At 44.6% G+C, this 27,246-nt stretch overlaps 1 protein-coding gene across 1 annotated transcript in view; it reads left to right on the top strand.

The window, feature by feature from the left end:
• The window catches only part of KIAA1549 (KIAA1549 ortholog), a 103,885-nt gene that overhangs the window by 5,648 nt on the left and 70,991 nt on the right, over positions 1-27,246 (top strand). The window contains exons 2-6 of the mRNA XM_021692837.1: positions 16,874-16,938; positions 18,092-20,866; positions 24,878-24,966; positions 26,021-26,198; positions 26,914-27,044. Coding sequence (XP_021548512.1) covers positions 16,874-16,938; positions 18,092-20,866; positions 24,878-24,966; positions 26,021-26,198; positions 26,914-27,044 — 3,238 coding nt within the window. The remainder of the gene's footprint in view (positions 1-16,873; positions 16,939-18,091; positions 20,867-24,877; positions 24,967-26,020; positions 26,199-26,913; positions 27,045-27,246) is intronic.

Below are 27,246 nucleotides of genomic sequence, written 5' to 3'. Positions count from 1 at the left end.
TTAATAATTTTTAAGTATACGGCTCAGTGGCATTCATTGCAACATTTTAAACATTTCCTTACTCATGGAGTTCGGTGTCCCTCCTCATCATCCCTGGAGGTCACATCTGATGGTGGGGCTCCCCCCCCTCCCCTCCTACTTGGGGCAGGCAGGCTTGTTCTGTGAGCTGCAGGCTCCCTGCCCCAGGGGGAAATGCAGGCTGGCCTGGGAGGCTTGGCTATTAATAGAGGCTTTCTCAGGGTCATTAAATGATTGGGCAGAAGGTATTAACTAGTCTCCAGTTTTGGAGGAGGGGGGAGGATTCTTTTGTTCTCCAAGGCATTATACTGTTTATTAACTTCTCTGAGTATGGGACAGGGAAGAAAAAGATTCAGGTTCTTTTTTGCTATTTTCTTGAAACCCCGGTTAAGGGGTTTGGGAAAAAGTGAAATTGACCATCATGTTTTAAAGTTATTTTAGTACTTCATTCATCTCTCCTTGGGAAGGGACTAAAATAAATGTACTGCTTTGAGATATTCTGACATTTTATTTCCTCCTCCTTTCCTCCTTCATAATTCTCATAATTTCCAAGATTTCCTTTATTTTTTATTCACTATCTTTTAGGAACTTTGAATTTAAGAGAGAGTCAGACAGACATAGGCTTTATTCTATTATGCGCAGAATTAGTAATTTATCAATAATCTTTCTAAAGAACAGTACAGAAATGAACATCTTTGTATTGAATTAATCAGGTGACTTAAGAAATGTTCTCAAACACACACAAATATGTTATTATGTAATCATGTTATTGTTTCAGACACCAAATAATAATTATTCCTTCTGTGAGTATTTCTCAAAAGTGTTAGGAATATCTTTTAATTAACACAGGCTTAAATAACTTCCAACCTCCCTAATGAAATAATGGATGTAAGCAATAATCATCTTGACTATTTAATCATTAGGTGAAAAGTTGATGAAGAGTCTTATCATGTTGGTAAAGCAGACTGTCACCACCTAAAGCCCCTGATCAAGTTTAGCATCACTCAACGTGGGATAGCCAGGCATCAGTCACCTCCTGAAGTGTTGCCATGGGAAGTACAAAAGACCACCTAGAAAATATTCTTGCTAAAAATATTAATCCTGAATCTAATGAAGGCTCTCGATGTAATGACCAGTTTATAGAAAATTTGGGGGTTAGAAGAACATGTTAAATGACACCATGAGAATATAGTTAGCCAAATATGGAATATGGGCTGGCTATGGGGACAAATGACCTTTTTCTTTAACAAGTAAATTGTAAGAGCTTAAAAAAAGAAAAAAGGAGGAGGAAACTCTTGTAGAGTAAGAGAGACTTAGGAGACACATCACCCAAAGCAGTGTGTGTTCTTGGTTTGGATTCTGATTTGCAAAAAGCAATTGAACAAACATATTTGGAGGCCACCAAGGAGAACTAAGTATGGAACATGTAATTAGATGATATTAGGAATTATTTTTAATTTTGTTGGCTGTGATAATGATTGTGGTTATGGTTTTTTAAAGTGTTTATCAGAGTATTTATTGGTGAAAAGAATAGTACGTGGGATTTGCTTTACTCTTGTTGAAAAAAAAAAGTGGGGCATAGAGGAAGAGAACATGGCCAAGAGTTGGTGTTGAAGCTTGGTAATGGGTTCTAGTCTTTCTGTTTTTGTGTATGTCTGAAAATTTCATAATAAAAAGTTTAAAATGCTGAAATTGGTTTAGTGGTGGCATTTAGACACTTTAAAATAGCAAAAACAAATATAGAACTCTGTACACTGGTAAAGCCTCAATTTTGGAAAATTGCCTTTTGGCTTATCTACATATTTGGTCTGGTTAGTTTCTTGGCAAATTAGTATTTACATTAACTTCATGTTATTCCTTATCCTGGAGTCCCACGGAGCCCTCAAATAAACCAAGAGAAGTCATAATTATAGATACTTAGAGAGTTAATGCTATGGATAATTGCTAATCAGTAGGCTCTTCATACCAATAAGCAGGCAGAAGAGGGGGTTTGGGAAAGATTGTCAGTGAATGGAAATAAACTAAGTAAGGATGAGAATAATTTGTGTGCTTGACTGAATTGGATTGTAGAAGGGTATGTAAATAGCACTCTGTCTGGTATGATTACTAAAGGTCGCCCCTTCTGATTGCTGCAGAAAACTGGGTTCTCTTGCCGCCCCTTAAATGAACTAGAGTTACAGGAGTTGAACTTTTTTTCTCTCTCTCTCCCTTGATGGGGTCATTTGACTTCAGTCATCATCTTTCCGCAGAGAATCACCAAATCTGTCTCCCCAGCCCCAGCGGCTCTTTTGAGCACTAGAATCACATTTCTACCCACCTGGGGTTGACTTCCTGCCTTCTGCACCAGCCTCGCCCCCAGCCAGACTCCCCTCGCCAGCTCTGTGCCCCGCACACCAGCTATATTCACATCTCTCGACATCTTTCCTGCCTCAGGCTTTTGCGTGCACCATCTCCTTTGCCTGGAGCAATCTTCCACTCTCTTTTTCTCCTGGCTTCTCGTCTTCTAGGTGTTGGCTCAGACACAGCCTCCTCAGGGTTGATCTTCCTGACCTTTGCCCATCATTCTGGGTCTCCAGCATCTTCCTCGTTTCCTTAGCAGCCTTCTGAGTTTGTAACTCCTGTCTCCTCTCCTCCAGTGTGAAGTCCCTGAGCAAGCAGGGGACCATTCTGGCTTGGTAGAGTTCTGAGCAAGGAGTGATAAGGACTCAAACTCTTAAGTAGTGGTAATGGGGATGAAGGGATCTGAGAGTTCTCGGAAAGACCCTGCCGTGAGAATGAGCGTGAGCTGGCATGGAGGGCTGGTCAGGGGGTTCTTAGGGGCAGGTACTCGGTGGAGTTCTCTGTAGTGGGCAGTTGAATCTGTGACTCAGAATCACCTTGGACTTCTTCTCTCTTGCCCTGTCCCTCCCGCCAGCTGCCGAGTTTTGCAGGTTTTACTTTTGTGCATCTCTCTGACTTGTGGCTTCTTTTCCTTTCCTGTGTGATCATGCTCTGTTCCTGCTTGCCCCGTTGGCCGTGTACCTGAGCGTGGGATGGATCACTGTTTCCTGCTTCTGTCAAGTTGCTCTTTCTGCGGTGTAGCTGCTAAAAAGGCCCCTTTGCTCGAAATACCCAGTGGATCCCCATTGTCTACGGACTGTCTCACATTCCTCAGCCACCTTTTCTAGTCTTCTCTGCAGCTGGTTGGAGCCACTACTGTTTGTTACCCAAACACATCCCACATTGTCCAGACATGGGGCCTTTGTCTGTGTGACTGCTTCTAGCCGGAATGGCTCCTCTCTGTCTTTTAAGCCTCCTGCCCCCCTGATAAAATATGAAAGCTTAATTCAGAGCTGAATTAAGGAATTGATCCTGTAGCATAAGCTCTTTACTGTTCGTTGGAATTAGACCCACCCAGCGAGGCAGTGATGTCTCCTGGTCACTTAGTTATGGGCTTGTGCATTTGTGTGGGCTCGAATGGCTGCTGGGTCCTGTGTTTGGGAGGGAAGGTGCCTCTTCGTGCTGAGTCATGGGATGTCGTGTGCCATTCTGGCCCTGAGTGGAACCAGAGACAGAAGATTATCCTGAAGCTGATGGTGTCCTTTTCCCTGTTGTTATGGGGCTGTGTTTTGAATTAAATTATTTTAGAAACAGATGGCTGACTGAGAATTTTTTGCCTTTGTTTTTAGTGAGTTGGGAGTTTAGTTTGGCTGGTTTTGGTTGCTTGCAGTGCTGACAGCCTTGCCTTGCAGGTTGGTAAAAGAGGATTGCGTTTTATTTAGGAAAGAAGAGAGCAAAGCAAACCAACAACTTCCGATAAATACTCTGTACCATGCTTTGAATTAAGCCAACATTTCAATATCTTTATCTGCTCAAATGAGAAAATCAGGCACGAAGCCGATATAGTAGCCCCCCAGCCCCTTACCCATGAGGTATACATTCCAAGGCCCGTTTCCGTGGATGCCTGAAAATGTGGATAGTACTGAACCCTATATATACTATGCATACATACCTGTGGTAAAGTTTAACTTAAAAATTAGCATAGTAAGAGATTAACAACAATAACTAGTAATAGAATAGAACAGTTATAACAATATACTGTAATAAAAGTTATATGAATCTACTCTCTCTCAAGATATCTTAGTTTGTACTGTACTCAGCCTTCTTGTGTTGATGGGAGATGATGAAATGCCTACGTGACAAGGTGAAGTGAGGTGAATGACGTAGGCATTGTGATGTCATGTTAAGTCTCTGTTGACTTTCTGAGCTTACGTCAGAAGAAGGATCATTTGCTTCTGGACTGCAGCTAACAGAAATTGTGGAGTGAAACCGTGGATAAGGAGATAGGGGACCAGTGCACTGATGTTTTAGCTGTCATAGTATGGATTTTTAAAAAAGCTTTGTGGTACCATTATTCAGTATTTTGTGTAGTTGTTCTCTGAAGTTACTCATTAGTTCTCTCCATGTTTTAGTGAAGTCACTCATTGTTACGTGTTCCCATCTCTAGAGGAGGAAATGGAAGGTGTAGCTAATTATCAGGGATTTCTCTAGGGGACCTGAGCAAGTTTGAGGTAGAACAGGGCCCATTTCTCTGTGGAATGTTCTGGAGCTTTTGGCCCTGCTGTCTCCCTCTCTGACTGGGATTGTATTCTACTGGTGCTGAAGAGCTGTGCTTTTTATTAGCTAAAACTGAAACACCCTCCTCTATGGACATAGTGGCCATTTGTCACTTTGGGAGGCCACCCTTTCCCTTTTCGAAAAATCTTTCATCGTGTGAGGGTCAGAGAGGACTGCAGCGTTGATGAGGCAATGTGGCATGGGATTTAGGCATGGCCAGTGGGATCCTCCTCCCAGCTGGATTTTGAGTGTTGAGGATGTTTTGCCACGAAGCAGAGGAATGGTGGGTCCACTGGCAGCTGGGCCAGTGGAGACCTGACTTGGTTTCACCAGTGGACACGCTCGGCAATGGGCTTCTCTGCTGCCCAGCCGCACGTGGCTCTTGTCTGTGTTCTGAAACTGATCTGCCTTGTCCGTTCTGTGGACCCTCTGGTCACCTTCCATTGAATTCCCCTCCTGCTTATGTGGTCAGAGCTGTTGCCCCTGCAAACAACAGAGAACCCTGAGAAAACCTACAGCATAAGCAGAGGGGCCTATTTCAGGCCTGTATATAGAAAGCCAACACACGAATGCTCATTTGTCAGGTAGTGATTTTCAGGAACCCTCTATCTTACCAGCCGAAGAGGGAACTGAGACCCAGGAATGTGACCTGACTTACTCAAAGTTAGCAGTTAATTAACTGTAGTAGACCAGGGTAAGGCCCAAGGCCCACAGGCTCTTGTTTCTGGTAATCCCTGCCCCATCCCAGCGCCTCTTGTTTGAATCAGGAATGAAAGATGTATCCTAGCCTCTTGGGCCGTTATAACAGAATGCCACAGACTGCGTGGCTTAAACATCAGACATTTATTTTCTCATAGTTCTGGAGGCTGGAAGTTCAAGATCAAGTGCCAGCAGTGTTGGTTTCTGGGGAGGCCTCTGTCTGCTTACAGATGGTGGCTTCTTGCTGTGTTCTTATGTGGCCTTTTCTCCGTGCCAGTGTGCCGAGAGAGAGCGAGCTCTGGTGTCTCTCCCTCTTCTCAGAAGGACACCGGTTCTGCTGGATCAGGACGGCACCCCTATGATCTCATGTAACCACATCCACCTCTGCAAAGGCCCATCTCTAAATACAGCCTTACTGGGGGTTAGATCTTCAACGTATGAATTTTTTTGGGGGGGGTCACAATCCAGCCCATACCAGATGTGAAATATAGAAATATGGACATTTTTAGAAGATTTGATTTATTTATTTGAGAGAGAGAGCGCACAAGTAGAGGGAGAGGCAGAGGGAGAGGGAGAAACAGACTGCCTGCTGAGCTGGGAGCCTGACATGGGGCTCGATCCCAGGACCCCAAGATCATGACCTGAGCTGAAGGCAGACGCTCAACCATCTGAGCCACCCAGGCGCCCCTAGAAATATAGACATTTTAATGTTGTCTGTGACTTAGTAAAAGCTGAGCAACAAAAGATGTCAAAGGAAGATTTCTTCTTTTTTTTCTTTTTAGAGAGGGAGAGAGAGCGGGTTGGGGTGCAGAGGGAAAAGGAGAGAGAGAATCTTAAACAGGCTCCACGCTCAGCACAGAGCCCAATTTGGGGCTCCATCTCATGACCCTGAGATCATGACCTGAGCTAAAATCAAGAGGCAGATGCTTAACCAACTGAGCCACTCACACGCCCCCAAAGGAGGATCTCTAAAAGAAGTTGTGCATAGTATTGAGATCTTCAAGTATCAGGACTATGCAGTCAGGTACTTAACATTCACCCTGAGAGCTCATCAATGATTGTTCTTTGGGTAAGTCCCCATATCCAACTGTAGCCCAAAATGCTGATTTGGGAACAGCAGCTTTTCCTCACATGGGACATGAAACCTGCTTTCTGGTTTTGGATTGTAGCTCCATGGGAGAGCCTGACGGTGTTGTTCATGTCTGTAGGGAGCCCTGCTCCCTACTCCATGTCTGTTTCACACATTCTTCACTGTCTCGGCGCACTCTGCCCTATGCTACCTCTGACCAGAATTCCCTTATGTTCTCACCAGCATGTCTATACAACTGACCAGTTTCTGCTCTCCCCTTCTCAGTCTGTCATCTAATTGAGGATCAAAGGTCACTTCCCCTCTGGATGCCATTTCTTCTTCCTTCTCAGCCACCGGGGTTCCTCACTTATCCACTGCCTCTTCCATCTCTTCCTTTTTTCTGGATTGTTCCATTGGCATTGCTCTAGTCCAGTACCTTTCAAAGGAAGGTCCCTGTACTTGCATTAGAATTGCCCATGGCCATGCCTAAATCCCATGCCACATTGCCTCATCAACCTTGCAGTCCTCTGTCTGCTTGTCATCTCACATTCCTGGTTCCCCCTGCTTCTCAGATTTCTCCTTCCTTTTGTAGGTTTATCTCCAGGCTCATATATCTGTTTGCAAACTTGATATCTCCATGTGGATTTCTCTAAAAAAAAAAAAAAAAAAAAAAATCTCAGGCTAGTGCTCTCAAACTTTAATGGGCACATGAATCACCTGGAATCTTGTTGAAAGCAGTTTCTGACCCACTAATGTCTTGATGGGCCAAAGAGGTTGCATTTCTGAAACATCCGTGGTGTTGCTGATGGCCTACAGCCCACACTGAGTAGCAGAGTTCTGGAAGGAAAGACCACTCTAACGTAAGCCACCATCATCTCAAGCTTCGACTACTGTGAGCACATTACCAGTCTCTCCACATCTCCTCTTGCCCCCTGTTAACCTGCTCTGTACACTGCAGCAGGAGGGAATTTTAAAACCATTCTTCTGGTCATGTCATTCTCATGTTTCTAAATGCGTTTGATGGCTTCCCATTGCGTTTATGAAATCGTTATCCTCAACATCATGGCTTCCAAGCCTTGTGTGTTCTGATGCCCTACTTCCCTCTGACTCCATTTTGGGGGCACTTTATTTTTCCTTCCTTCTTTCCCAGACACACTGGTCTTCTCTGTGTTCTTCACTGGGCTGCATTACTAGTTCTTCCTCCATCTCTCCCACCCCACTGGACCTTGTACAGATCCCACATCCTCTGCCCAGGTGATACCGTGCAATGAGCTGGCCTGCAAAGTCTTGTCTTCCATCCAAGATGAGATAAGGAACTTAGACCAGAGCACGAATTGACCCTTTGTGGAGCATGCTTTCTGGTTCAGCTGACAGTTACATTTTTGTATCACGACCTACTCTCTGAAGAAGCCATGCATTGAGTTACATGCTGGCTCAGCACCTTTTCTCATTGCAGGCCAGTAATGAAAAGTGCAAACACTTTGAGTAACATCGGTCTGGGATACTCTTGTCCATGTTCATACTACATACTACATACATGCACATGTACACACATGTGCACACAGACTTTACACCTCCAGGCACACGTGGCTTTAAATGAGAAAGGCAAAACCTTAAAACTTTTAGAAGACAATATAAGACCATCGTTATGCCTTTTGATGTAGGGAAGGATTTCTTAAACCTCTGTGTTAAGACCAATGCATGTGAACCTCAGACAATAACAGAAAAGATTGGTGAATTTGACCATATTAAAATTGAGAACTACTGTTCATCAAAAGGCCACATAAAGAGAATCAGACAATAAGCTACAGAACTGGGAGAAGTTATAACTGACATTGGATTAGTATCCAGAATATATCAAGAATGCCTTTAAATCAGAAAGAAAAAGACAACCCAATAGCAAAATGGGCAGTAGAATTGAAAAGATATCAGAAGAGGCAACATGAATGGCTAACAGATATGGAGAAGGTGCTCGGTCTATTATAATCAGGGAAATGCAAATGAAAACCTTAAAACTCTTAAGGTTTCACACCAACCAGATTAGTAAAAATGTGAATATCAGGAGTCTTTAAGTATTGGTGAGAATTTATAGCAATCAAGTGTGGGAGTCTAAGTTGATTCAACTACTTTGAAAGATTACTTGGCATTATTTAGTAAAATTTCAGATGAACATCTCCTCTGACCCAGCAGTTCTTTTTTTTTTTTTTTAAGATTTTATTTATTTGAGGGCACCTGGGTGGCTCAGTCCGTTGAGCGTCTGCCTTCGGCTCAGGTCATGGTCCCAGGGTCCTGGGATCGAGTCCCACATTGGGCTCCCGGCTTGGCGGGGAGCCTGCTTCTCCCTCTCCCACTCCCCCTGCTTGTTTTCCTGCTCTCGCTATCTCTTTCTCTGTCAAATAAATAAATAAAATCTTTTAAAAAAGAGATTTTATTTATTTGAGAGAGAGAACGAGCAGGGGGAGAAGCAGAGGGAGAGAGAAAAGGAGAAGCAGATTCCCTGCTGAGCAGGGAGCCTGACATGGGGCTTGATCCCAGGACCCTGGGATCATGATGCGAGCCAGAGTCAGACACTTAACCAACTGAGCCACCCAGGTGCCTCTTAACCCAACAGTTCTGTTCTCGTGCATGCGCGCACACACACATGCACACATGCACATACATTCTTAAAACACAGGTGCACACACACAAACATATACAAATACATACATGTGCACATGCATACTCAAACATTTATATTTTATATATACATTTGTGTATCAAAAGATGAGTAAGAAAGTTCATATCAGAAATGTTTGGGGCACCTGGGTGGCTCAGTCAGTTAAGCGTCTGACTCTTGATGTCAGCTCAGGTTTTAATTTCAGGGTAGTGATTTCAAGCCCCACATTGAGCTTCACACACTGGGCATGCAGCCTACGTAAAAAAAGAAAAAAAGAGGGGCACCTGGGTGGCTCAGTTGGTTAAGCGTCTGCCTTCGGCTCAGGTCATGATCCCCGTGTCCTGGGATTGAGTCCCACATCAGGCTTCCTGCTCAGTGGGGAGTCTCCTTCTCTTTCTCACTCTCCCTTTTCCCCTCCTGCTCATGCTCTCTCTCTCTCTCTCAAATAAATAAAAATGAAATCTTAAGAAAAGGAAATATTTGTAAAAGCAACATTGACAGTAGTCCACCTGTTCATCAACAATAGATAGATAAATAAATTTTATAATATTCGTACCATGGAATTCATGTTGAAGTGAGAATAATTACATGCAAAAAATATACTTGGATGAACCTAAAAAAATATGGAGTGAAAAATAAGTTGCAGCAGAATATATGCAATATAATTCCATTTTGATAAAGTTTGAAAACACACCAAGCTGGAGAGTATGTATTCTTTAGGGATACACACATGTGGTAAGACTATAAGGAAAAGGAAGGCTGTGAGAAAGGCATAGTTCAAGAGTGATTCTCTCAGTGGAAGGGAAGGGGGGGAGGGGTCCCCAGGGGATGCCAGAGGAAAGGGCAATCTTTCTTCTTAAACTGGGTGATGGGAACTCAAGAGTTCTTTGTATTATTATCTATATACCTGGCAAATATGTTTTTATAAATAGCATTTCTTTTTTTTTTTAAAGATTTTATTTATTTATTTGAGACAGAATGAGAGAGAGAGAGAGAGCACATGAGAGGGGGGAGGGTCAGAGGGAGAAGCAGACTCCCTGCCGAGCAGGGAGCCTGATGCAGGACTCGATCCCGGGACTCCAGGATCGTGACCTGAGCCGAAGGCAGTCGCTTAACCAACTGAGCCACCCAGGCGCCCCATAAATAGCATTTCTTATCTTGATTATTTGATAATAAAACCAGTACCAGTTGGAAGAGAGAGTGATCTAGTAGAAGGTATTAGTATACAGTTGGGTTTGGAAAAAGAAAGGGAAGGAAGATACTCTTTTCTAAACTAGGGAGAAAAATGGGAAGGGGGGAGGATGATATTTGTTTTAAAGATTTATTTATGTATCCTAGAGACACAGAGAGAAAGAGTGTGAGCAGGGGGAGGGGCAGAGGGAAAGGAAGAGAATCCCAAGCAGACTCCCCCACTGAGCGCAGAGCTGGATTTGGGGCTTGATCCCCCCTGACCCGGAGATCATGACCTGAGCCAAAATCAAGAGTCAGAGGCCCAACCCACTGAGCCACCCAGGCAACCCCGGAGGATGATTTTAATAACGGCACTAAAATCTTCTTCAGGATAACCCAAGAACTGTAAAAAGAATAAAAGTCGCTAAACATTGACCAAATTGGGCAGTAGTTTAACTATCTGCTTTTTTTTTTTTTTTTAAGTCTTAGAAATCCTAGAGGGCAGGGCTCTTGTTTGGTAGTAGGCTTAATATCCACACAGAGTTGAGATGACTCATTATGTTTCGAAAGTTCCACAGTTTAACAAAGAAGCAAAAGTGATGGTTCTATTTGGATTAAAGCTCTTCAGAGGTTTTTGCTGCTGGTTTCCCAGGCCAGCCCTCCGAGGACGACGTGTTGTTTTCCTAGCACCCAGGCCTGCACATGTGAGCTGTCTCCAGGGGGATGGTGAGGCCTCTCGGCTCTGAAGGCAGGCCTATGCATGGGCTTCAGTAGCACAAAACAATAGTATATGCTTTCAGCTCCTTTGCAATGTAATATAACTTGGCATGTTTTCCAACGTAATTTCTTTACTAGCAATTGTAATTAAATGGACTGATTTGACTAAGTGTGCTGTGGTGTGTGAGGAGCCTTCAATCACTGAGAATTTATGAACCTGCCTTCCTAAGGCTGCCTAGGGCCCAGGTGCTATTTTAAGCAAGTCAGCTTAAAATGTTTGAGCCTCCTTTGCAATGTGATGGGATCGACTAAGGTCTTAAAGGATCCATTCAGGTCGGAAAGTCCAAGATTCCATGATCGACTACTGTATTTGGGGATGATTTCCAGTTAGAGCAATATCACTAAAAAGAAGAAAACAAAAAAAATTATCTTGCTTGGGTAAGACCAACAAGTTCCTAGAGACAGTTAGGCATCTCCCTCGTGGATTTCTAAAAACTTCTTAAAAAGCTTTATAAGAGATTTTTAAAAGCTTTTGTTTTTTCAAAGAGCTGTTTTAGGTTCACTGAACAGCGAAATTGAGCGGAAGGTGTAATTTCCTGTATGTCCTCTCCCCCGACACATGCACGGCCTCCCCCACCATCAGCATCCGCCAGCGAGTGGCATGTTTGTTACAAACTGTGAATCTACGTTGACAAATCATTTGTCACCCAGAGTCCATTTTATACCTTAGGGTGCTGTTGTACGTTCTGTGGGTTTGCCTTGTGAATTTTTAAGCCCCGTGAATCCACACAGCAGTAGGACAGTCCCTGCTCTGTTACATACATCGTGGCAAGATGGGAGCCCAGGTGGACAAGGTAGGCACCCAATAAGTCTGTGTTGTGCAGTCTCCGTGGGAGAAAGTGCCTCAACATGGGCTGTTCACTGTGGCTGCAGACGTGGCACTGCCTGAGAGGGACACAGAAGCTCAGCGCCCACCCCAGCCCTGCTTTTGTTTTGTGAAGATTTTATTTATTCATTTGAGAGAGAGAGAGACAGAGACAGAGGACAAGCAGAGGGAGAGGCAGAGGGAGAGGGAGAAGCAGACTCCCTGCTGAGCTGGGAACCTGACATGCGGCTCGATCCCAGGACCCCGGGATCATGACCCGAGCCAATGGCAGACACTCAACCATCTGAGCCACCCAGGCGCCCCCAGCGCCTGCCTTTTAACAAGACCCCCACCTCATTCCCGTGCACGGAGTCTGAGGAGCACGGGTATCTCCCTAGCCCTTTGCCTTTCTCTCTGTCGGCACAGAGACAGCCTTTCACTCGGGTGAACTAACACTTTAGAACTTGAAAATTGATCTCCAGGGCTTGAAATTAGAGTCTATGAAGGCTTTTCTGCTGGGAGAGACTCACTTGGGTTTTCTAACCTCTTCCTGAATTAACTACAGAAGTAATTCCCGTGGCATCCCAGCTGCTGTCGCTTCAGAGCTGGTTTCTCTGTCCTGGGGCTTGGCCAAAAAAGGGAGGAAAAAACAAAAAACAACAAACAACAAACCGCATCACAGCTAGGCATACCTCACATTTCTTAGTGGGAAGTGTTTGTTCCTCTTTTTTACTGTGCAGAGAATTTTTAATCTTTTTGACCACTTTGCCTTCTCTGTTCCATGTCCTTTGTAAACAGGGTGGATTGAATTCTAACTGGCATCAGATACTTGGGCTTATAAATTAGCCCAAAAATGTTGCTTTTCTTTGCTGTTTTATCTCTTGTAGTCTTCCAGTGCATTTTCAAATATGTTTCTGATTCATTTTAAAAGGGATCATGCTCTCTATTCAGATCTTATATTTCAAAATAAATTAGATCATAGCAGAGTTTTTTTTTTTTTTTTTAAAGATTTTATTTATTTATTTGAGAGAGAGAGAATGAAAGAGAGCACATGAGAGGGGGGAGGGTCAGAGGGAGAAGCAGACTCCCTGCCGAGCAGGGAGCCCGATGCGGGACTCGATCCCGGGACTCCAGGATCATGACCTGAGCCGAAGGCAGTCGCTTAACTAACTGAGCCACCCAGGCACCCCATAGCAGAGTTTTAAAGCACACATAAAATGATTTGTCCTTAGAAGAACTTTCAAATCTATATGTTACACAGGTGGACGGAATGTTGATTTTATTACTTTTATTACTATAAATAGATTTATAACCGTTTACCCTTTACTGTGGAAAAGAACAGCTACAACTTACTTTACCATGGTTGTGAGAAGCATCATGGTTACTTTTTTGCCCATTTTTGGAATATGACAGGTAAATAGTAAAAGTACATAGACAAGAAATCTTAGAGTGAGGTTGTAAGGAAGACAACAAATGCCTAATAATATTGAAATCTCTAAGAAAAGCTTTCCTTCTTTTATTCATTTTTATTTTATTTTATTTTTTTAAAAGATTTTATTTATTTATTCATGAGAGACAGAGAGAGAGAGAGAGAAGCAGAGGGAGAAGCAGGCTCCCCGCTGAGCAGGGAACCCGATGTGGGATTCGATCCCAGGACCCTGGGATCATGACCTGAGCCGAAGGCAGACGCTTAACCATCTGAAGAACCCAGGCGCCCTTTATTTATTCATTTTTAAAAGTCACATTACATAAAAAGGAGTGTGACCCTTTTAAATAAGCAGGTTATAGCTGGTGTAAGTTTATGACTTTCAAATGCTAATGGAACCAGTTAGAAATCTTTTGTCTAAATAAATATATGACTAAGTATCATGTACTAATTTTAGTGTATACACACAAAATCTATTCACAGACTTTTGTCTTAATCTTGATTTCCATTTCTGCTAATGAGTCACAAATACCTCTGGATGCCCTCTTTCAGTTTCTGAGGGATCGTAGTAAGCTATAGTAATTCTGTAGTATGTTTTTTAACCTCACAAATTACGTAGTAGTATTGTTCATTTATACCATCAGTATTGTTTAGACTTAGCCATATCTTTATCATTTATTTATCTTCTGTTCTTTCTTCTCAGATCTTCCTTCTGGGGTAATTACTTTTCCTTTTGAAGTATATCCTTGCTTAGAGAGGCCCCTCTACTGAAGGTCTTCTGTTGGTATAATCACTTTCTGTTTATCAGAAAATGTCCCTATTTTAACAAATAGAGAGTATTGTTGGTTATTCAAATCTAAGATGTCAGATATTTTCTCTTAGTACTTTGAAAATTTTATTTCATTGTCACTTGGCTCCTAGTTCTGGGAAGTAGTTATGTGATGGTGATTAATTGCCAGTCCTTTCCTCTGACTCATTTACAGTTTCTCTCTGTCTTTGGTGTTCTGTAGTATCATCATCTGTGTAGATATGAGTATGTATGTATGTATGTATGTATGTATGTGTTTATTTAGGGGAGGGGCACAGGGAGAGGGAGAGAATCCCAAGCAGGCTCCACACCCACTGTGGAGCTCAACACAGGGCTCAATCTCACAATCCTGAGATCATGACCTGAGCTGAAATCAAGAGTCGGACACTTAACTGACTGAGCCACCCAGGTGACCCTGGATGTGGCTTGGGATTTCTTTGTTTTCCTGAATTGAAGGATTTATGTCTCTTACTAATTTTGGATAATTTTTAGCACTGTTTCTTTGAATATTGTCTTACCCAGCTCCCTCTATTATTTCTTTTAAAAACTTTTATCAAATGTATGTTGGACTGTCTCATTCTATCTTCCATACTTTTTTTTTTTTTTTTAGATTTTTTAAAAATTTATTTGACACAGAGAGAGATAGAGAGAGCACAAGCAGGGGGAGCAGCAGGCAGGCAGAGGGAGAAGCAGGCTCCCTGCTGAGCAAGGAGCCTGATGTGGGGCTCGATCCCAGGACCCTGGGATCATGACCTGAGCTGAAGGCAGCCACTTAACCGACTGAGCCACTCAGGCGCACCCCCCCCCCTTTTTTTTAAGTAGGCTCCATGCCCAGTGCAGAGCACAGTGCGGGGCTTGAACTCATGATCCTGAGATCAAGACCTGAGCTGAGATCAAGGGTTGGATGCTTAACTGACTGAGTCACGCAGGCACCCCACATCTTCTATACTTCTTAACTTCTTTTTAATATTTCTCATCTTTCTGTTTCTCTGTATTCCATTCTGTGTAATTTTCAGATCTATCTTCCAGTTCACTAAATCTCTCTTTAGCTATGTCTAAATTGCTATTTATTGTTTATTATGTATTGCATATTGAGTTTCAAAATTTTAACTCATATATATTTTTAAAGTTTTTAAATTTAGGGGCGCCTGGATGGCTCATTTGGTTAAGTGTCTGCCTTCGGCTCAGGTCATGATCCCAGTGTCCTGGGATTGAGCCCTGCATTGGGCTCCCTGCACAGCTGGGAGCCTGCTTCTCCCTCTGCAGCTCCCCCTGCTTGTGCTCTCCCACTTTCTCTGTCAAATAAATAAAATCTTTAAAAAATAATATAAGTTTTAAACTTTATTTAAGTAATCTCTACACCCAATGTGGGATTCAAACTCATGACCCTGCGATTAAGAGTTGCACGCTTCTCCAACTGAGCCACTTAGGCACACCTTTATTTTTTCATTTCTAAATATTCTTTTAATTCTTTTTCAAGTCTTTCTGGCCATTTTTACATAGCCTCTTGCCCCTTACTCATGTTTTCAGTCTCCTCTTTATTATTTTAAGTGGATTAAACACTTTAAAAAATGTAGCTCACATTCCAATATCTAAAGTCTTGGGGCGCCTGGGTGGCTCAGTCGGTTAAGCGTCTGCCTTTGGCTCAGGTCATGATCTCAGGGTCCTGGGATCGAGTCCCACATCAGGCTCCCTGCTCAGCAGGGGAGTCTGCCTCTCTGTCTCCCTGCCCCCCACTCATGCTCTCTCTCACTCTCTCTCTCAAATAAATAAATCTTAAAGTCTTTACAGATCTGATACTATTTGTGTGGGCTTCTCTTGACTTTTTTTCATAGTACCTTACTTCCTTGTGTGTTTTGTAATTTTTAATTTTGCACTCATATTTATTGGACCTCTAGCTGCAGGACTACTTTGATGCCTGGTTTTCGAGTGTGTTCTTCTGGAGAAGATTTATGTTAACCTCTGATAGACACTGGAGACCTGGTCCACTTTAAATTATGATTCTAAACATACAGTTTTTAGGACCACACAAGTAGTATAGATTCCAAAGTTGGGAATGCTTTTTTTTTTTTTAGACCCTCACCCCCCTGGGAATGCTTTTTATAAAATATCTGCACAAAGTCAGAGTTGAGACAGACACTTTTTCTCACTGTTCTCTGAGAGATGGGTATTTTTCTTCCTGATTCACTCTTTCCCTGAGAGTATGGCCCTTCTCAGGTCTGCATTTTTTTGGAGATGGTCTTCAGTTGGGTTCTTTACCTGTTCAGACCCAACACTCGTCCCTTATTCCCCTGTGGCCTAACCATTAGGCTATCTGGTCCAGTATCCCTCTATCCAATGACTGTAGTGCTTGATGACCTTCCTAGTCCATCTCCTTCTTTGCTCCTGTGTTTAGCACATGTCCCTTTTTGTCTTGCAGGCTCATCCAGTCATGTAAAAGGATGTTTTTGAATAGTTACTAAGCATATAATTAAGTGTTACGATGTGGGAAGACTTCAAGATCTCCAGTCTGTCACGTTGCCAGGAATAGAACAGAAATAATTTACTTAAAAAAAAACAAAGAGAGGGCGCCTGGGTGGCTCAGTTGGTTAAGCGACTGCCTTCGGCTCAGGTCATGATCCTGGAGTCCCGGGATCGAGTCCCGCATCGGGCTCCCTGCTCGGCAGGGAGTCTGCTTCTCCCTCTCCCTCTCCCGCTCCCCCCTCTTGTACTCTTTCTCTCTCTCACTCTCTCTCTCAAATAAATAAATAAAATCTTTAAAAAAAAACAACAAAAAACAAAAAGAGTGAATTCAAGGTGATCTCTATAGTATTTCACACACTCATGTTCTGATGGACTGTTTGGATAAGCAAGAGGAGGGTATTATTATGGGTCATGATAGTTGCTCAGTCCCCAGCCTCTGTTGCAGTGGACAGTACCCTGTGCTCTGGGTCTTCAATAGGGGTTTGGGCCATTACAGATCCTGCCTCTGTATACACTGTATTTGAATGATAGGTGGAGATACCTCAACCACTTCTGTGATAATGATGGCTGTGACAAGGATAAAGAATATGAAAATTTTGAGAGGATGATAGGATGCTTTTGGCACATATCAGAACTCGGTCCTCACCATTCACTCCTTTATTTATTCATTCATTTAACAGATGCTTATTGAGCTTGCACTATGTGTTGTTCACTGGGGTAGGCACTGGGAAAACAGATTGACGGTCCTTGTCCTCAAGAGGGTCACAGTGTGATGAGCGGACAGTTCATTTCAGTGAGGGATGATAAGGGATACGACAGGTAGAAGCCTCAGGAGAGGCACGGACTCAACTTTAGAGTACTAAGGAGGGAGGTGGTGTCTATGTGGAATCTGCGGACCAGTGGGAGTGATTCAAGTGGAGAGCCAGGGAAGGGCACACCAAGCAGAGGGAGAAGAATGTGCAGAGTCGCTAAGCCAGAGGGAATTTGGATTTGGGAACTGCAGGTAGTCAGGAAGGTGTGAGAGTGGAGCAGGGAATGATGAGAGCTGAGCCTGGAGGTAGTCAGGGGCCTCAGTGTGGGCAGCCCTAAACTAGGATCTTTTGAACTCTTACCTGGGGAGTGAGTGATGCTGTCAGACTTGTCATGTTCATTTCTCTTGAGAGCTGGCTCTTGTGGAAGAGCAGGAACGTGGGCTTGGGAATCAAGACAGGCTGATATTGAGATTCCAGCTTCACCTCTCGGTGGTCATGTAATTGACGTAGTTACCTTCTCTGAACTCTCTTTCTTGTGTGATAAATGAGACAGAATGGACTAGACAACCTCCCAGGACCTCCTCTATATCCAGTATTCTGTGGTGTCATTTGCAAGTCAGAGAAAAAAATGTTAATGTCTGCTTACACACAAGCTTAAGTAAAGGAAGAGCTCACAGTTATGAATATTTGCAGATATTACCCTGAATGTAATTCTGGCAATTTCTGGCTCCCAATTAGCTGTTTAACTTCTGTGTGTTGTGCATATTCACAGTGAGTGGAGATTTTGAAACAGTGTTGGCAATATGACTTTGATTGCCTTGCAACTAACCCAGCTTTTACTTCCCCTTGTAGATGAGCTCTTCCTGGAACAGCAAAACCTCTCTTTATCCTCCGTGGAGCTCATGATGAAGAAAAGCACGGTGCACAGCACTGCACATGTGGCCTTAACAGAAACTGCCCCAGGGTCCCAGGAAAGCAGTTCTCTCCACGTCATATCATCTCCATCCGCCACTATTTTTGATACAATCTTTTTTAACCAAGGAACAATGACCCAAAGTATAGCAGATCACAGCATCTTGGTGGCAAATTATGTGTCGATGATGAGCAATGCGGTGGTCAGAGAGGATGATGAAATGGATAACTTTTTGCCAGAAGCTCCCTGGACCACTTCCCGCGTGGTTTCTCCGATTCGGTATCTCCCGGTCAGCCCGCCGGCGCTGACTCCATCCTCACCCATTATTTCTTTACAAGACCAACAGATGACATCAGCGTGGCAGAACACGATGCAACAACCAACAACGTATACCGAATCCCCCAGTCATTTCAGTGCTTTTCGGTCAGCTTTTCCCACATCCGAGGGCATGCTTCCAACTCCTAGAAGGAACTTGGTGCTTTATCCTACTGACGCCTACGGGCACTCAGCGAGCAGGACTTTGCCGGAGATTGTGGCTTCAGGCACGGAGCAGGCAGAAACCCTCGGGCACTCAGCGAGCAGGACTTTGCCGGAGATTGTGGCTTCAGGCACGGAGGAGGCAGAAACCCTTCTTTCTAGCTCTCTGTCTGCAGAGCCTCTGCCCTTAGGCAGTGGCCTGACTCAGCAGCCTTTGCCCTCCTGGGCGGAGGTCCCACCGCCTCCAGAGGATGTTCTGGCCACGGCCACAGCCACGGCCACGGCCAGATACCCTGAGGCGACCACAGCTGTGAGTCGTAGTCTAGAAGGAACCATCCTTTCTAGAACAGAGCCTGCCGCAGCTCTGGCACAGATGGCTCTTGCTTGTAGTGGCGGCAGCCCAAATTCGGCTTTGTTCTCATCTTCTCCTGCCTCCGTGTCCTCTTCTCCTCCATCAGCTGATGTTTCTTCTAACCCCTTTCTCCCCGGCAGCTCCGGTGAGACGTCGGAGCTGCCGGGCGACGCAGTGGTCGTCGCAGCCCTTGAGGACGACGCTCGCGGCCTGAGCCCGCTGTCGTCACTCAGACCGTCCACGGGGTGCGTGTCCTGCCGCGTGGCGTCGCCTCGGCTCGTCGCGTCAGCCAGCCTCCCGGGGGGGGAAGACGCGGGCTCGGGGGACGGCGCCGAGACCCTGTCGGTGACCGCACCGGAGGCCCGCGGCGTCTCTCCGCCGAGCCGCAGAGTGGCGGACTTCCCAGAATTTGAAGAAGAGCCGCAGGACTTCAATACACGTTTCCCCTCCCGGCCGGTAGTTCCACTCTCTTCTCCCTCCGCTGGCGTCTCAGGAACGAGCGGTGGGGTTTCAGCCGAGGCGGGTGCGAGGAGTGTCGGGACCGGCCCGGTGCCTCCTTCCCGCGGCCACCTCTCTGCGCCAGCGTCACCCGATCCTGCGCCCTTGGGCTCCTCCTCTGTCCCCGAAACGCCGGGACCGCCAGGCGGCGGCGGGACGGCGGGGTTTCCCTGGGTCATCAGCAGCGTGCTGCCCGACTCGTCTGTCCCGCGCACCGCGGGCCACAACCGCCCCCCGCCCGCTCGCGGGGACCCACGGCCTTCTCCGGCTTCCGCTCCGGGCGCGTCCGGGGAGCCTTCGCTGTTCCCTGACCCGGAGCCTGGCCACTTTTCGGCACATGAAACTGGACGGGCTCTGGAGTCCGCAGCCGGTTTTCTCTCAACTCCACCGCTGGAGTTCAGCAGCCTGGTCCCTTCATCTTCAGAAGGACTTGCCTCTCCGACTTTGGGGACAGCGAGTGCCGCGGCCGCTTTCGTTTCTCAGGCGTCCTCTGCCGCGGTTGAGACACTCGCATTGTCGGACTCTCTCCGTGCGCCGTCCGCCCCGCTTTCCGTTCCTATTTCCACAAACTCTGAATTTGCTCAGCCCCGGCCGAGTTCAGACCTTCTTTTAAGTACATTCGCGTTTCTTCCTGGCTACTCTGAAATGTCGCGCCTCTCACGCCTCTCTTCTGATTCTCTCAAGTTCTCTGAAGCAGCAGCAGTTTCCCCGACAGGTCCCGAAGCTCATTTTACCTCAGCCCTCACTGAAACTACCTCCTATTTTGAGTTGTCGCTCATTGCCCATGACTCTGCGGTCACCACCCTGGTGCCCTCCAGGTCTGAGCCCACCCTTGACATTTTGACTCTTGGGACTCACTTCCCGTCACCTTTGACTGCTTTCCATACGACACCCATTTTAGCAGAATCTTCTCTCTTTCCAACTCCAACTCCAACACCTTCCAGTGATGAAGTCAGTGCTACGGATGACCGCTCACCTGTCTTACCCTCTTTCTCCAAAGTCATTGCCAGCCCCACACTGCTGGTCACTGATGCGTACCTGTCGTCAGCATCCTCGTTTGTTTCTGAGGTGGTCCCCTCACCTCTTCCTACAGAGCCAATATTTGTGGGCCCATCATTCACACCCACAGATTTACCAATGAACACCTCCACGGAACCCACCTCACCCAACACCAGTGCTGCCCCTGATCGTACTGTTGACAGCACCCCGAGCAGCAGAACTGCGAGTCAGAATCCCCCCGAGAGCAGTTCGGTGCGACCCCCGCCATCCCTTCATCCCGTGCCCACCTCCACTTCTGAAGCAACTGTTGATACTCCGACACTGGTCACCACCAAGCCGCCATATGTGTGTGATATTACAGTTCCCGATGCCTATTTGATCACAACCGGTAAGGCTCCACTTCAAGTCACCTCTTGGTTGGGGTGATCTTTCTAAGGTGCTTGTATGGAATGCCTCTGTGACATACAGCATCCTGGGAAAGAGCGGGGGCTTCGGCCCCAGGGAGCCCCTGGGTGGTAACCCTCACTCCTTCCCCTTTCTCCTGTGAGTTCTCTGGACAGTTAGTCTCTTGACCTCTCGGTTTCCTCAGTTGTCAAACAAGGATAACTGTGGCATCTACGTTGTTGGGTTATTGTAAAGATTTAAATGCATCATTGCACATAAAGTACTTAACCCAGTGCTTGGCACATAAGAAACACTCACAAAATGCTACATATTAGTAGTAGCACTAAGAGAGATAAAAGATTTAGATGGAGGCTTAGGAGCGTTTGCTAGGATCTTTGCCTTTGGAACTCATAGCCTGGTGGATGCGTAGATGGCACGATTAAAACAAAAACCTTCGTGTTTAGCTCAAGCAGATGCACAAATGTGTAAGGGCAACCGCTACAATTTCTTATTCTTTTCCTTGAAAGGAGGGAGCACTTTGCCCCTACGTGTTCTTGTAAATGTCACTTAGATCCTGAGATTCCGAGAAAGAAACAGGGAGCAGCTAAATGTCTGATCTCAGTTATAAACTTTGATCTCCACCCTGGTCCACAGCCCGAGTGACTGGCTGACAAGCAGCAGCCTCCCTTGTATCTGCCCAGCTGCTTTAGTCTCGTGAAATCAGAGCACGTTTGACGTCATATCTGTACATGTCCAGTGACTGTGGCCTGCTTGTTTGGGTTCTCCAGCTTGTTCTTCATCAGGAATGACAGGCTGCGTGTTAAGTCTTGCGACCTGTTAATATACTTAAATACAATATAATATTGATGTGCAGCCTGGCTCTGTGTGTTGTTGATTTTGGTGGGAATGGAGGATAGAAATGAAGAAAGGGGAAAGAAGTTGATAGAAGTAGAGGAGGAATGGAGTGGAGTGGAGAAGGAAGAAGAACAGGGAAACGTAAGGTGAGGAAGGAGAAGGAGATCATGCTGTGAGGTAGGCCATGCATCCTCTGCTCATCATGGTGGTGCCACCACCCTCTGAGGTCGTGGGGAGAAGCTGAAGCCTTTACTCTCTTTTTTTTTTTCCCCAAAGATTTTATTTATTTATTTGCGAGAGAGAATGAGAGACAGAGAGCATGAGAGGGGGGAGGTTCAGAGGGAGAAGCAGACTCCCCGCCGAGCAGGGAGCCCGATGCGGGACTCGATTCCGGGACTCCAGGATCATGACCCGAGCCGAAGGCAGTCGCTCAACCAACTGAGCCACCCAGGCGCCCGCCTTTACTCTCTTAACTCCCTCCCTCCCCTAAATAAGGAACCATTTATTAATTCATTTGACAAATAATTATGCCTTTAGAAGGTTTGAGGGTAATCTACATGAATGACATGGATCTGACCTTCAAGGAGCTTAGATTCTAGTAGGGTAGACACAAGCCATGTTTTCTTGGAAGTTGTGATAAGAATGGTTGAAGCAGAGTTCTATAAAAGTGACTTTTGAGATAGATGATGAGGGATGGGTTTGGAAGGATGTGAATTGGAGGTGCACACTCAAGAGGGCTGTCGTCTGGAGATGAAGGGAAGTGTCCTTCTGGTGGAAGGCGTGAACACAGGTGGAGAGATCAGACAGCCCAACAACATTCAGCTTGGCTGGTAATTAGACTGTGAAATGGGAGGAGGAAGTAATTATGCTAGGAGATGAGGTTGGAGCTAGTGGTGAACTTTCATCTGTGGGAAAACAGTAGTCCAGAGGAGAGAGAAGAGTTTCTCATAGACATGATACTTTTCTTCCTTTTCTATAGCATTACTACATAGTAACCACAAAGTGGTCAGTTACAAGAAGCTTATTAAAAGAACTACTGAAAGCTTCTTTATTTCTTGGATTTCGTGACATTTATGATACTTGTAGGCGTAATGTGTCTTTTCAAATTTTTCTACAAATAATTAGAAACCATTTTAGAAGATCTCTAAGAATATCAGACATATATAGCCTGGATTAACTGTCATAGAGGATATACATTTAATGAATTTGGTGTTCTTTGTTAGGGATCCGAGTATTTGCAATAGCTTTTGGGGTAGAATTCACTCACTGTAAATGTACACTTCAACAGTTGTAGTAAATATGGGGAGTTGTGCGTAAGTATCCCTAGTGTTACATTGTATTTTTAAGTGGACAGGAATGCTATCTTTTGCTCTCAGTGGTTATCTTTGAGCCCTAGGAAGGATCACCTCATTTAGAATCTTCATTTAGATTTGGCCTTGGTTTCTTTTAGTCTTTTAGTAATTATCAGAGAGAGAGGGTTGGGGTGATTACTTGTCCTCTGAAAGGGTTCTTTTTATGGAGCTCTGTCATAAAAGTAAGCCCTCCGCTGATCCGTGGTGGACTCTTGAGAGAGCACTTCACCATGTTTATCCTCTAGGGGGTGAGGCTGTGCTTTCTACCCAGGACCTGCCCAACCCTGGCCTCCTCAGCAGGGCTCTTTCGCCTCTCTTGGCCCAAACTAGATATTTGGAGAAACAGATATTTGTTGTCGATGATCCTTTTCCCCCAAAGACCCTTGTGCTCATACCCTGACGTTAAGTTTAGATCTTACTTAGATTAACTAGAGAAGGTGTAGGTTTTCATGGTGGGTCGTGCAGACTATTCAGAGTAATACTTGGATGGTTCACCCTTTAGATGGGGCTACTTGCAACGTGTACTTCTTCCTTTGGTCTTTTGGGTTTTTCTGTCTCTGATTTTCCATTCTGTCTCTCCATTCCCCAAGTTTAGCTTTTGAGATCTTTCCTTCCCTCCCTCCGGTCTTTCCTCTCTCCCTCCCTCTATTTCTCTGTCCCTCTGTACCTCCGTTCCTTCCTCCTTTTCCCTTCTTTTCCTTCCCACTCATTTTTGTCCTTCCCTTTAAAACCCATGTTGTAGTCTGTCCTCTTGGAGCCCATGTAGTCCAGGCCAAGTTGGCCGTTGGTGTGTCAGCAGACACCGTCAGGGTGTCTGCATTTGTTCTAATGGTCTTATGAATTAAAAAAGCCCTTTCCCGTGTTTACTATCAAGGTCATCGATCAGTAGAGAAAACAACTGAATGTAACTTAAATGTTTTTTTTTTAAAAAGAATGGAAGATACAGAGCGATTCTGTCTCCAGTTTTATTTTTTTAAAGGTTTTATTTATTTGTCAGAGAGGGAGAGTGAGAGTACACACAAGCAGGGGGTGCAGCAGGCAGAGGGAGAAGTGGGGTCCCTGCCCAGGACCCTGGGATCATGACCCGAGCCGAAGGCAGACGCTTAACCCACTGGGCCACCCAGGTGTTCCCTGTCTCCAGTTTTAAAAATCAAGAATAGGAAGCAGAAAACCGAATAATAATTTCAAACGTATTTAGATTCTGCATTATGAGAAGTTAATGGAAGAGGAAAGAAAAAATAATAGGGAAAAGAAAGGGGAGCAGCAAGACATGTTTACTAAATACTGAGAAAGAGGCTCTCTTATTACACATTTTAAAATAGAATTTCTTAGATGTGGAAGGAGAGCTAAATATAGCTAGACTTTGTTATAAGAAATATTTTACTTCCTACATAAAATTTTAATACATGGGGATCGTGAAAATCTTTCCCGCCCCGTTATTAGTGGTGAAAACCCTTCCCTTGCTGCATTGAAAAATTGAGGTAGGAGACCTCATTTTACAGGGGAAGATGTCATCTAGTTTTGCTGAGTAACATCTTAAAGTCTTTTAAAATATTACTGCTGAGAGTTTTAAAACTTTGTGTTTTACCATTAGGGGCATAGCCAAGAGACAGAACACCTGGGAATGTCCAGATCCACAGCCGTTCCCCTGTTCTTTCATAGTCTGGGCCTGATTTTTACAAAATGATTTTGGCAGCGGCTGTCACAGTTTGGCAGAGCACAGGCTCTGCTTTGGGGACCAGAAGTGTGACGCCCACATTATTCATAATGAAACTAAACTGCGTTTGGTGGTTGGCTTTGGTTTGTAGTGCTGGCCAGAAGAGCTGTGCAGGAGTACATCATCACGTCCATCAAAGAGGTGTTGAGGATTCACTTCAACCGGGCGGTGGAGCTCAAGGTGGGTGCCTGTGGCTCGGGAGCTCAGGCTGAAGGCATGTCATGGTTCTAGAACGCTCCCTATCCTCTCCTCCCTCCTTCTCTTGGTGAACACCCGCTCATTCTGGGATAGCCACTCAAACATCGCTTCATCAGGGAAGCCCTGATCCCACCTGAGGCCAGGTGTAGTCCACTGGAGGGATGTGTTGGCAGAATTGGAACAAAAAGGCTCTAAGACCAGAGTTGGGGATGATGACGTGATGATTCCCTTGATTTACGTAAAAGGACTCGGATTAGAATTTTAATTAGATTTTAGAGTGCGTGTGTGTGCATATTTCTGTACACTTAGTGGGATAGAGATAGATTTCCATACACAGTGGACCCTGTGCTCCTACCTCCTCTCCCCTGATGAGGTCAGAAAGCCACGCTTTATACCTGCACCGTCCTGAACAGAGCCACGAGCCACATGTGGCTACTGAGCACGTGCAACGGGGCTTGTCTGAATTGAGACGTGCTGTAAGTGCAAAACTGACACAGAATTTCAAAGGCTGAGTGAAAAAAGAAATGTAAACCGTCTAATAATTTTTTGCATTGACCACATGTTGAAATGATATTTCAGATGTATTGGGTTAAATAAAATTAATTTCACCTGTTTCTTTTTACGTTTTTTAATGTGGCTACTAGAAATTTTAAAACTGCATATGTGGCTCATGAACTTCTTTTGGACAGCCCTGCTCAACAGAATAAGTGTTCCTTCACATGTGGATCAAATACAACGACTTTGAATTCTCTGTAACTCATTATTCAGTTCGTATTATTGGCTGTTCTTTCTCGCTGTTTTTGCTCTTGTAATTTTACGCTGTTTTTGAGACGGTTGGCAGATCTGTAAAAGGGATAACTAAAATAAAATTTTGATTGTCTATGCAGCCCTCCCCCTTCATTTAAAGCTACCTGTTTATTTTTTACCTTACTTGCTCTGTTGTTTTTCTACTTCATGTAGCTTCCTTTAATTTTGAGTTACAGCCCTCTCAAATTTGATAATTACTGTCTTTTGTGTTTTTTTAAAATTTTCATAGGTTTATGAACTATTCGCTGACTTCACTTTCCTGGTAACATCGGGGCCTTTCGTTTACACGGCAATATCAGTCATAAATGTACTTATAAACAGTAAACTTGTACGTGACCAAACTCCTTTAATCCTGGCTGTGAAACCTTCCTTCCTTGTGCCAGAGTCCAGGTTCCAAGTTCACACGGGTGAGAAAACTGAGCATAGTTGTTTTGATTGATTTGTAAATAAAATTTTATTTTATTTTTTACGTTGTTAAAAAGTTGGAGAATTTTAAACAATTCATTTAAATTAAAAAAAGCCTTTATAATTACAGAAGACTTCTAGCATATACAAAAGGGCACAGAATAGTTGAATGAGCCTCCATGTACTCCTTGTACGGCTTCAACAATTTTCACCTCCTAGTCTGTCTTGTGATACCTACATGCCCTCCTCCCACATTATTTTGATACGGCATCATGTCATCTCACCCATAAGTATTTCAGCTCATGCCTCTAAGAGATGAAGATTATTGAATACACTCACACACACATATCCACAGTTGAAAAATTACTGACATTTTCCCATTGTTCCATCTATCTCCCCACAGTGTTTTTTGAGGAGTTGAGAGTATTTTCACATTTCATACTTGAAATGTTTCAGTCACTTGCATCTTTTGATGCTCCCATTGTTATCTTTTTCCATTTTAAAAGATACAAGTCACCTTCACGTTGTATGTATTCATTTGGGGCAGAGTTGGCTTTCTCCGTTTCCCTAGGAGGAGACCGCTAAATACTACCTCTCAGTACCTAATCCCATGCTATGGAGGCGTTTTTTGAGTTAGATAGTATTTTTTGCCTCCTCATTCCTCAGTCCTAAACCAGTGCCTGGTTCACGGGCCTGTGATTGCTGTCCTCCTTCTAGTTCTTCAGTTCGTGCCTCAGAGTGTGGATACCAGCTTCTGCAACTTCACCCAGCGCATCGAGAAAGGCCTGATGATAGCTCTTTCTGAAGTGAGAAAACACCACCAGGGGACGCATAACTTCACCGTGCAGGTGAGAATAGCACTGAATGCAGAACAAGGTGCTTTGTCCTTTAAAGAGGAACTCGTTTCACATGTTTGTTGAGGCCACGATTAACTCTTCCTCTCGTGGAAGAAGTTCAGTTCACATGAATCGAGGTCGATCTCTTTCCGGGGCACCGAGTTCACGTAGTGTGAATAGGCTAGGTGTATTTGAAGATTACGGAGCAGTAGGA

The sequence above is a fragment of the Neomonachus schauinslandi genome, chromosome 12 (assembly GCF_002201575.2).
Source record: "Neomonachus schauinslandi chromosome 12, ASM220157v2, whole genome shotgun sequence".
NCBI lineage: Eukaryota > Metazoa > Chordata > Mammalia > Carnivora > Phocidae > Neomonachus > Neomonachus schauinslandi.
This window is presented reverse-complemented; position numbering and strand designations above follow the sequence as displayed.